The 11,880-nt window shown below is 32.1% G+C and overlaps 1 protein-coding gene across 1 annotated transcript; it reads right to left on the bottom strand.

Moving 5' to 3' along the window:
- Positions 1 to 1,136: 1,136 nt before the first annotated feature.
- Positions 1,137 to 7,088, bottom strand: LOC143632227 (protein pleiotropic regulatory locus 1-like). Its single transcript, XM_077100793.1, has 17 exons — positions 6,955 to 7,088; positions 6,828 to 6,852; positions 6,073 to 6,178; positions 5,425 to 5,494; positions 5,248 to 5,310; positions 4,518 to 4,602; positions 4,140 to 4,232; positions 3,362 to 3,425; positions 3,180 to 3,265; positions 2,985 to 3,086; positions 2,832 to 2,915; positions 2,143 to 2,203; positions 1,990 to 2,056; positions 1,817 to 1,894; positions 1,652 to 1,716; positions 1,484 to 1,561; positions 1,137 to 1,349 (listed from the first exon to the last, which is right to left on the bottom strand). The coding sequence occupies exons 1-17, from the start codon at positions 7,086 to 7,088 to the stop codon at positions 1,177 to 1,179; spliced, it is 1,434 nt and encodes a 477-aa protein (XP_076956908.1). The 3' UTR covers positions 1,137 to 1,176.
- Positions 7,089 to 11,880: the final 4,792 nt, after the last annotated feature.

Genomic DNA, 11,880 nt, shown 5'->3' with positions numbered 1-11,880 from the left:
CAGATAAAAAAAAGACATGATGGTTCGTAAAATATAACACAATGTCGAGCATGTTATAACACAATGTTGAGTAACATAACACAATATTATGAAAAAAAACATACAATCAATGACGAAAATAAGCAAAAAACCACAATGATAAATAAAAAGACAACGATCTTTTTCATCAACAGCGTGTCTTTTTTTTTTGATAACGAGAAAGATGGGAGAAACATTCTTGTTTTTTTTACTTTTTTTTTCATTTTATATTTTAAATTTCGAGTTAGGATTTTTTTAAATTAATTTTTATTATTTTTTTAGGGGTTTTTTTGTTATCACAAATTCTTCTTATCTATTATTTTTGTTTCCATTTGTAGAATAACATGACCCTATTTTTAATATCATACAAATAAATTAACATGATATTATCAAGCTCACTATATAAAGATAAATGCCAATGGCGGGCGCAACAAAAATAATTTTTGATTATTTTAATGTTTTTTTCGCTTTAAATATGCAAATTTTTTATTTTAGTTCCGATATTGTAACGAACGTAACTGAAATCCCGTTGACTTGCCGCTGCTAAGCCCGAGTTTTATCAACCTAATAAACGTCGTTTAAATATATTGTTCTTTATATCTTAAGCTACGTAAGCATTCTAAGCGTTTACTAAATTAATCTTTATATTTAGCGCTGGCACTATAACAAAGCTAACCGATACCGATCAAATTCAAGTTGTTTTTATCATAACTTAGGCGTGTGACAATACTACTTTGGGTACTCACAAATTTATTTTTTAGAATTAGTGTCATTGCCATTAGAAACTTGAATGTAATCGACCAAATTTAGTGTCGCACAGAAATCAAATGCACGTTATTGCACCGCTGCAAGTCTACTACATGACCGGTACAAAATTAGTTTTAAATTATATGAACCAACATTGACTCGCTCAAACTCTTACAAAAGAAGAATATTTAAGTTAGTCTTTTAAACTTTAAAGTAGACATTTAAAAAAAGTTTGTTGGACCAAGTCAAACAACCCCACCATGTGCATGCTACTTAACCTTTGAGGAAGCACATTTTCATGTGCATGCTCAGACATGTTATCTCATTAAAGACACTTCCTCAACTACCTAACTTAAAATTACAATACAATTGGCATTAAATAACACAATTCCTTCAAAAACCGGCCCGCGTTTAAAACCTACGGATGTCTTTAGGCGGCTTAAAGTTAACTGGGTGAGTCTCGGGAGTGGCATTTTCGTCTTCTTTCCACATCTTGATTGTTTTGTCAGCTTCACATGTAACGAGCCTCGAGCCCGTCACGTCATAGGATAACGCATAAATTCCAGCCTCACTATCCAATGATCCTAAAACAACAAAAAAAATTATTCAAATACTCTTCCCATACGTGTAGAAGTGTCAAAATAGGGTCGGTTTGAAAAAAAAAATATTTCAATAATAATGTAAGGATTTTTATGCAGTGAAAAAGGGACAAGCATACCAGGTTGAACAATTGTTTGAGATTGTTGGAAACAATGACCACTTTTCCAGTCCCAGAACCATAAGCTCCCGTTGTCACCTTTTCATTGAAAACCGATTATAATCAATTAATATCCCATGAAAATAATTCAATAAATAGTGTTTATGATGATTATAAACTAACACTCACCTCCAGTTGCCAACACGCCCTCTTGATTGACTGTCATCGCATTAATTATGGTCTTCTGTTGAGAACTGCGGATATATAAAATGAATAAGATAATTAGAAAATTAATAAGCAGATGAGAAAACTGATCCTATTTTCTTATACCAAATAAGTAATTAAAAAACTCACAGCATGTTATGCAAGAATTCTCCTCTAGGAAGGCTGAACTTTTTTGTATTGTCAGCTGATGCGGAAGCAAAACTATCCCTGCAACGTCAAGAACAAAAGGTTGAAATACGCATTTATTAAAATTATGAAATTATGATATGAGAAATGATATGTTATAAAGGATAGTAACATACTCGGTAGGATGTGGGGCCAATGCACGCACAGTTTTCTTATGATGAGTAAGAGTTGCCATTGTTTTACCTACGAGAGTAACAACGGGCTTAAATATCACAAACTATATACATATATTAGTAATAGAATTAAATAAATATATAGAAATATATTACCATATCTAAGATCCCAGAACTTAATGGTCGAGTCATGTGAACCGGTTACAACTTGAGGATCCTGAAAAAGAGTGTAGCATATTAAGCTTTCTAGTGATTAAAAGAAAGAAGTTATCGGCATTTGATATTTTAACTGCAATATGCTTGTAAACGAATCGAGCGAGCACAAACAGATCATATATGTGTTCGTTCGTTTAACTTTAACCAAACAAACAAACGAACACGAGCATTAAACAAACGGGGTTTTCTTTTTGTGTTCGTTCGTTAAAACATGAGCTTGTTCATGTTCATTTATGTTCGTTCATTAACAATTTAAACGAACGATTCACAAACGAAAACAAACAAGTATAACTAAGTTTAAACCAGTTTAAAGTAAATGTGGACACCAATGTTTTGGGCCTTAAAAATTATTAAAACTAGACTTAATTGTAATGGGCCTATAAAACGTAAATGAATATATTAACGAATGTACTTAAACAAACGTAAAGTAACGAACATAAAACAAAGTTAAATGAGCAAACGTAAATGAACATTAATGAAACCAGGCATGTGTTAAAGCCTGTTCGTATAACTAAACAAACAAAAATTAAACTTTTGTTCATGTTTACTCATTTATTAAATAACAAACTTCTCACTGAACGGTTCAATGAACGTTCGGTTCGTTTTAGAGGTCTAACTGTATTGCTTACCGTAGGACGAGTAAACACTGAACAAACGGTATTATCATGGCCTGAAAGAGCATGGATTTGCATCTTGCTACGTATATCCCATACCTGAAAACATTACGGTGTCAAATGTTAAAGTTCACAAATTATTATTTTTTACAAACTATTAATTCATACCCGGCAAACAGAATCACGACCGCCAGTAAGCAAAACATCAATAGTGGGATGAAGCGCCAAGCAATATACACCGCTTAAATGGCCATGATATGACCGAATAACCTTCAAAAGAAATAATACCAATAGTTTCAGAAAGTGTGGCAGATACGCAAAATAAAATAATATTATATCGGTCAACTGGTCAATGATTAAAACCTTGTTCTGTTCTAGATCCCAGCATTTAACAAGTTTGTCATCACCAGCAGAAAACATGTATGTATGCCTAGTGCTAACAGCCAGACCTGAAATACAAAAAGTAGGATAATTGTTTCAGATGCAAAATGAGTGGCATGGGCAAAATGTTGACCAAGAATAACTGATTAATTTAATAACCGTACCTCTAACTTGCTCTATATGCCCTGTTAGTGTCAACTTTAATTGTCCTGATCCAACATCCCAAATCTGTCAAAAATAATAACAAAACCTTTAGTGAAAGTTTTAAAAAATATGAGTCCTTTAATTTGAAAACTTGCATAAATGTAAACCCAAAGTGGAATAAACATTTGCAAATTTATAGAAAAATTAAGTGAATTTTGATCTTTGAGCATAGAAACAAGTTTAAACAGAACCTTAATGACTTGCATAATCAATATCATCTACTCAAATTATAAATGAGAATGGATATAGTAAGCATCAACCAGTTTTGTATCCAACCCGTTAACACATCTGCTAATAGTTTAAAGTTCGACTGATACGTAATGTGGTGTAACCTTCTACTTAAGAAACTATTGAACATAAATTATGAAAATGGCTTTAAGATTTTTCTACTATTTTAATGTATCTCTCAAAATTAGGATTTCAAACTAGTGTGAATGAAGCCAATTTAATCTCCAACTATGGAGCATCATGTATATCATTTGATGGCGGGCTTGATAAAAAGACATTATAAATAATGTCCCTTCTTTCCAAACAAATAAGTAATTGCATTTGGTGTAGGCATAATTCTTTTGAAAAGTACAACCGAATTACAGGATTTAAGATATTAGAATTCAGGGTACCTTCTTACGTGTTCTATAATCACAAAATAGTTATTTCAAAAATTCCATCATACTGTTACTCAATAAAACAATGTATACCAAAATCTCCATCATAGTTTTGTTTAGTTAAAATAATTACCTTAATCGTTCGGTCTGCAGAACCAGTACAGAACCACTCGTTATTTGGACTAAACGCAATAGATCTCACCCATCCCAAATGACCACTAATGACCTGCAAATATAGTAGCTCAATTTAGTAAAGATGCAAGGCTGAAAAATCAAGAAAATGAAAAGAAAATATTTACAGAAAGTTACAAACACCAACTTATCCTAAGGTGAGTAATAAGGGTTACAAAAACCTATAATTAACATTTCTTCTATTATTCATGAGTGCCTGAGTGTACAATCTATTTTATCATATCATAAAGATTGAAAAATACACTCTAATGTATATAAAATTCTTTAGTTGATCTTATCCATTCAAAAGACAACGTTTTAAGAAGGTCAAGATTCTCACTCTGTAGTTCTTCCACGGAGCATGCCATACAGGACGGGGCCATCTGCTCGGGATTCTTTCCATAAGGGCTGCAGTTGGCAGGTTCCTACAAGTCAACAAGCCATGCATGTTATTAACTTCACTACCATAGTAAAGTGAATGTAAACCAGAGAGTTCGAAAATTAAGCTTCATGCTTTCAAATTGCGAAATATGAAGCATGAATAGATAATAAAAAAGTCAGGGGTGACATTGCTGACACTGTGACACAACAAGGAAATAATCAGGTTTTGGATTTTCATATCTAGTCCATTTAATGAGCGGGTTGCCTATTGTGTTTGATTTCACATGTTTAACCCATTTACCTAAGCATGCCGACCTGTCAGCCCGTTTAACCCACTTAAGTGACTCGTTTAGGGAAATGGGTTGAACGGTCCATGTTCGATCTCACCTGTTTAACCCATTTACCTAAGCACGCCGACCTGTCAACCCATTTAACCCATTTGCCTGTCAATCCATTTATTACGAAACATCATTCATTGAACACATTTACAACTTGATTACAAGTCGTCGGACTCGTATAGACAAATGGGTTAAACAAGCCGTGTTTTGGCTACACAATTTTAACTGTCTACGGGTTAGGGTTAACGGCTTTGACACGTATATGTATACGGGTCGTGTGAGGGTTCAACGATTCAACCCACCAACCCGACACGATTGACGCCCCTATAAAAAGTTCAAGCGTATCCTAACCTTTCTGAAGTCCCGTGAGCAGGAATGATGGCTGTACTTTTTCCAGTCACACTACCGTTACCTCTGTCAAACAAAAATTATTATAACATATTCAGTATACCAACTAAAACATCAAGAAAAAAAGATCACTATCAACAATGAGAAAGAGGGGGGGGGGGGGGGGAGGAGGACGCTTACAAGTTCTTTGGTTGAAGAGAAGTAATGGCTAAATCACTTGGAGTACCAGTCTTCTTAGAACTTTCAGTACCTACATATATTATTTGATATAAGTCAAAAGATGATGCTTCTGATCATATCGGTTCTCTCTTTTCAAATTCTTTGCAATCCTATTTTGGTGAAAATGAAACTTGTGTTTTAAGTTTCATTCATAAGAAAAACTAACAAGTTAACCGTTCACCAACTGATTGACCTAAGACTTACAAAGTTATATGTATAATATAGTCATATAGATCATATTTAAGTTAAAGGTACTTAGCAGTTAACAACTCCTTGCAATATGAGTTAAGACACCTTTTTAGTTCAATAAAAGCAAGGGTGTTGATAACCCGTTAAAACAACCGAACCACCCAAACCAGTCGTTAATCCTTTATTACTTTTAGAATATTCAATTATGTATGTGTATATACAACAATCTTTAAAATTTAAATATAAGAATTCAGTTCAGATCACCAAAACCAAACCAGTTTGGCCAATTTGGGCAGTCCAGCCTACCAAGCAACCCACAGTTCGGCTCAAACTTATCAACCAACCAAACTAGACCGTGAACATCACGATCCAACACATGGAAACAAGCTTACATACTTAGTGATGGAATATTATGTGTACCTGCTAGAACAAGAGCATTTGAACTGGAAGGTTCAGCTTGATTTTGTGAGGAACTCTTGGCAGGTTGATTTGAAACGCTCTTTATTCCACCATATTCAACATGTAGCTGCGTAATCATCAAAACAGACATAATATTAACCATTAAGTACTAAACGCAAATAGAGCTCTAAACGAACCGAACGTTCGGTGAGAGGTTCGTTTATGTTCATTCATTTAACATGAGCAAAAAAAAGTATACAACTATTACGTGATTAAGTTATAAATACATTAACATATAAATGCTAAAAAAACACCACCACAAACTTGGTAATTAGAGCGAACCGTCTACACTGACCACTTTCATTTAGCCAAACCAAATAAAACACTGTTTATGTACACTCGTGTTCGTGAACCTTTAATGAACAAACTTATCTCCTTAATAAACAAACACAAACAAGAAAATTCATTCAGTTAGCTATTTGTGAACCGCTAGCTTGTCCAATAAAAACCTAACAGAATAACAGATGAAGATAAACAAAACAAGGCCTTGTTCAGTTCAGTTCAGTTCGTTTACAGCCCTAATGTCAATAATAATAATAATAATAGTAATAATAATAATAATAATAAAATATCATAACCTAAACCTAATATCTAATGACTAATATCACACATAAATTCAAAATCAATAAGGTTTCATGTTTCAATTTCAAAACTTTTCTCTTTAATTCAAACAATCAATATTAAATTGACCAGAAATTTGGTAAGAAACGACTAACCTTATGGCTGATGCGAATCTTCTTGCTGCAGAATAATAATAATAACAAGTGAAGAACAATTAGATGATAATAATAGTAATAATAATGAGAAATTGAAATTAGGGTTAGGGTTAGGAAAAAATAATACCTTTCGGGATCAGGAAGTGGGAATTGAGAGTGATTGGGTGAGAAGAGATCGAGAGAGCGTTTAAGGGATTTGAAAGTGAGTTTCTTGAATGATTGTGGTTCGACCGGAAGCTCTGAAGACGCCATTGTTGACATATCTCTGTGTGTGTGTGTGTGCGCTGAGAAGAAGAAGATCGCTGCGACTCGGAGATATTGAAGGGAAGAGGCGGTTTTACAAAAGAAACAAAATTTGGGGGAGGGATTGTGTATAAAAAGGTAAACTAGGCCCAACAAGCGGGTCGGGTCAGGCGGTTCGGGTTAGAATCTGGACCGGTTTTAAACAAAATATTAGTTTGGATCAAGACGGGTTTTAACTAAGACGAGTTCGGTCAATTTGGGACGTTTTGAAGAAGTATCACTTTGTTCGGTCAAAAAAATGGAATATGGTTAAACTTTGTCGTTTTAAGGAAAGAACAAAAGAACTATGTATCCACCCCAAAAAAAGTATTCACACTTAACCCTGGGTTTAAATGATTTGTTTTAAAAAAGTATCTACCCTACCCACTGGTGAAACGAGCCATGTTAGAAAAATGTGCCCACCCCTTTTAATATGGTACGTCAAATTGCTAAAATGGAAGCCTGTACATTTTCAAATAAACGGCTTTGAACCCGTAATCCAACCAGATATATTACGTAAGGTTTGAACTTATAAAGCTTGAGCCTATGAAGGTCTAGAATATAAAACTAGATAATGTAAAAATATAGATGGTTAATACAAAAACTATGGTTTTAGTATAGATCAAGAAACATAAACAATTTTTCACGAGGAACTGTCATTCAAGATTTAGTATCATGTAATTACCTTTAAGTGAATTGAAAATGACTTATATATTTCAAATGGTTTAAATGATTTAAAAAAATGATGCATAATGTAGTCTAACGAGATAGCATTCAGGTTATAAGTGCGCATATTGTTGGATCCTAAATATGCATGTGTTATAGATAAAACAATGTAACATGGCTAGTAACACTCAGTTTTGGGCATATGTAAAACTATGAGCGCATCTTGGTATAATGTTGTTATGTTTAGTAGTTGTAATTTGTAAACTTGGGAAAATAGTCTTAGCGAATGTTTAGACTACTAACTCAAATATGGTTAGGTTGTTTTACTACTTACTTAACCAATTATAAATACTTTTTGTTTGTTAATGTTATTCACTAATGTACATTGACGTATTCTTTTAAAAGCATTCTCATGTGATCATACATAATGATATAAAGAGTAAGGGTAGATATATGTGACTAATTTTGACTCCAAAACATTGATAAAAAACGAAAGACATGTATTTTGAATACTACATTCAATGATTATAACAATTTAAAATTTAAGGATATCTTATCATTTTTAAATGAAATGATATTTTATTAAAATATTCAAATATATTTCCTTTGCATATAAAAGTATCAATTGTTAGTCTCTTGGTCACATGTCCATGGTCCCAAAACCTGAGATGTAGCATGTGGTGCTAGAATAAAAGGTTTTAGCGAATTTGGTATTCTTAAGCATATACACTTTAATTAGGTATTCTTATGTGTCTAACGAATTAGGTATTCTTACCAAAATGTTTTCTAACCGGACTTGTCATCGAACCAGATGCCTTACCGATTCACTGGTTAGACTAATTGGATCGATCGATAATAGATTTAAGAATCAGATGATGTCATGGATATGCTACACACTATATGAATAATAAGATTACAATAAGTTGAAAACAAAATAGAAAAACATTACAAAATATATAAATCAAGTCTAAGAAACCTTTACAACCAAAGTTATTGAAGGTCAAAAATACAAATATCTACTTTTTTTTAGTGTTGTGTGCCTCTTTGACATGTTCCATCCAAATATCTACTTAAGGGGTGTTTTGGATTCTTTATTTTCATCAATTTATAACTTACGGAAAATTACTTTTTGAGTCTATATGGTTTTAGGACGAAGGCACAATGAATCCTCGGAAAAAATTTGTACTGGTTGAGTCCCTGTAGTTTCAGAAACGTACGATTTGAGTCCCTGTCGTTAACTTTAAATTTGGAATTACTAGTTTAGCATTTTTTTATGATCCGTATAAGTCCTTGTGGTTAAGTGATTGCTCAATTTTAGTCCATCTTAAAAAATTTCCTTTAAATTAAAGACTTAACCACCAAACTATAACCAATCAAGCTATAATCAACCAACCAAACCATAATCAATCAAAAATAAATAAACCGAACCTTTTTTAACAAAATAAAAAAAACCAAAACTTTTTTTTAACAAAATAAAGGAATCGAGCTAATTTTTTTAACATAAATAAATGAACCAAATTTTTTTTAACAAAAATACAAAATGAACTATTTTTTTAACAAAAAATAAGCGAACTGAACTACTTTTAAACAAAAATAAACGAACCAGGCTACCTTTTTAACAAAAATAAACGAACCGAACTACCTTTTTAACAAAAACAAACGAACCAAACTATTTTTATACTAAACTAAACGAACGTAACTACTTCTAAAATAAGTAATCGAATCGAACTCCACCTTAGCGCAAGCTACGGCGATATTTTTGTTAAAAATAAGTTATTTTTGTTTAAAAAAGTTTGGTTCATTTATTTTTGTTAAAAAAATAGTATAATTCTTTTTTTTTGTTGTTAATAATAAGTTTGGTTCGTTTTTTTTAAAGTAGTTCGATATGCTTGTTTTTTTAAAGCGAATTGTTCAGTTCGTTTAGTAAAAAAAAAGTAGCTCGTTTTATTTGTTTATTATTAAAGAAAAGTATTTTGGCATTTTATTTTTGTTAAAAAAGTAGTTCGGTTTGCTTATTGTTGTAAAAAAAGTAGTTTAGTTAGTTTATTTTTGTTAAAAAAGTTGTTTGATTTGTTTAATTTTGTTAAAAAATAAGTTTGATTTGTTTTATTGGTTAAAATGTAGTTGGATTCGTTTTTTGTTAAACGAAATGAACTAAACTGCTTGTTTAAAAAGTGGTTTGGTTCGGTTAGTAAAAAAAAGTAGTTTGATTCGTTTATTTTTGTTAAAAAGTAGGTTATGTTTGTTTATTTTTGTTAGAAAGGTAGTTTGATTCGTTTATTTTTGTTAAAAAATTAGTTCGGTTTGTTTATTTTTGTTAAAAAAAGTATTTCGATTCGTTTAATTTGATAAAAAAAATTAGTTTGGTCGGTTTTTTTGTTTTGTTAAAAAGTAGTTCGGTTCGTTAATTTTTGTTGAAAATATGGTTCAGTTTGTTTATTTTTGTTAAAAAAAAATTAGTCTAGTTCATTTATTTTTGTTAAAAATAGAAGGGGACTCATGTAGTCACGTGACAAATTATGAAAGTTTAAGGACTCAGAGTGACAATGTATATATATAGAAGTGAAATGTCGAATCTACCCCTGAAACTAACATAGTTAAGTAACGGCATGGACTCAAATGGTTCATTTATGAGACCACAGGGACTCAACCAGTTCAAAAATTTTTCGGGGACTCATTAAGCCTGCGCCCTGAAACCACAGTGACGCAAACAATATTTTTCTCTATAACTTATAAACCTTTTGAAAAGTTAATAAAGTGTATAAGGTGTTTGACAAACTATAAGGCCTTATGAATTTTAACTTATGGAGGAGGCAAAATAACGGGGCTTTGAAAAGTTAGGAATATGTAACTTATTAACTTAATGAGTTTGATTTACCTAATACACCCCTCAAAGCCCATTACACTTCTTTAAAAAAGAGTGCCCTTTTTAGTCATTTTGGTTTTCCCCAACACATAAGCTAATCCAAACATTTTTTTAAAAACTTCTTTTAAAAAATTCATGAGTTAATAAGTATTTTTAACAAACCTTTTTCACTTAAATAAGCAATCCCAAACATACCCTTATTTTGTGTTTGTCTTCCTGAAATTTACTTTTCATTTTTAAACTCCTTGAGGGTTTTAAAGTTCTCTTTCCCGCTATACAGTCTCTCCAACTTCCCTCTCTATCACAGTAATCTCTTTGGCCGACTTCCACCAACATCCCAGTTTATCACACTCAATCTCTCTTCCATATCCGCAAAGACAAGGGTTTGTTGTTCAAATCTAGCAATTCAAGGCTTAAATTTGGTCCTGCTCTAGCAAAAATGAAGTTGAGACGTTTGTCAATACCAATTGAGATCCAGCAAGGGGAGGCTTAGCATCGTCGAATTCTCTTCATATACAGTGACTTACATTATTGTGGTGCTAGTTAACCATTTCTTCTGGTTAGACAATATAATATGTGATTTATGAGGATTATAAACCAAGTAAAACCAACAGTATATAATTAAAACAGAGTACCATATTTAAAATATAAATAACGTATATGGCATTGTATATGTCACGGGAGATGTTGTCTTGAACTCAGTTGTTTGTCATAAAAAGAAAGACATTTGATGATCATACACAGTTATATAAAAGAGCAAGCAATGGTAGATAGATGTGACAATTTTGACTCCAAGACATCTGATAAAACCTTACAGCATATTGTTTGACAACCTTTATACAAGTTAGAAAATGAAAAAAGAATTTAGTTTGAACACAACATTCAATGTTTAATAACAATTTAAGGATATATTATCCTTTTTAAGTGAAATAAAGTTTTATTCAAATATTCAAATATATTCCTTTCATATAAAAACATCAGGTGTCAATTGTTACTCATATGTACATGGTCCCAAAACTCGGGATGTGACATGTGGTATTGGAGTCAAAGGTTTTAGCATATTAGGTATTCTCAAGTACCTATGTTTTAATCAGAAGATGTTAAAGACATCGATGGATAAGATAAGATGGCACAAATATTTGTATTCAAGGCGAATAGCTATTTCATAGACTTTTTAATCCCAGTACTCCTAGAGTGAACTAACCAAGGAAGGTATTCGATGGGATTCATAATTGTATA

Source organism: Bidens hawaiensis, unplaced genomic scaffold (genome assembly GCF_021521415.1).
Source record: "Bidens hawaiensis isolate Kalapana, Puna unplaced genomic scaffold, B.hawaiensis_p1.1 tig00006386_1, whole genome shotgun sequence".
Classification (NCBI taxonomy): domain Eukaryota; kingdom Viridiplantae; phylum Streptophyta; class Magnoliopsida; order Asterales; family Asteraceae; genus Bidens; species Bidens hawaiensis.
This window is presented reverse-complemented; position numbering and strand designations above follow the sequence as displayed.

What these genes read in the sequence shown, in the direction of transcription:
- LOC143632227 (XM_077100793.1), bottom strand. Translation starts at nt 7,088, where the DNA reads ATGTCAACAATGGCGTCTTCAGAGCTTCCGGTCGAACCACAATCATTC. An exon ending in AGATTCGCATCAGCCATAAG is followed by an intron (nt 6,179 to 6,827) that starts GTTAGTCGTTTC and finishes ATGATTACGCAG; the next exon opens with CTACATGTTGAATATGGTGG. An exon ending in GTCGTGATTCTGTTTGCCGG is followed by an intron (nt 2,916 to 2,984) that starts GTATGAATTAAT and finishes TAATGTTTTCAG; the next exon opens with GTATGGGATATACGTAGCAA.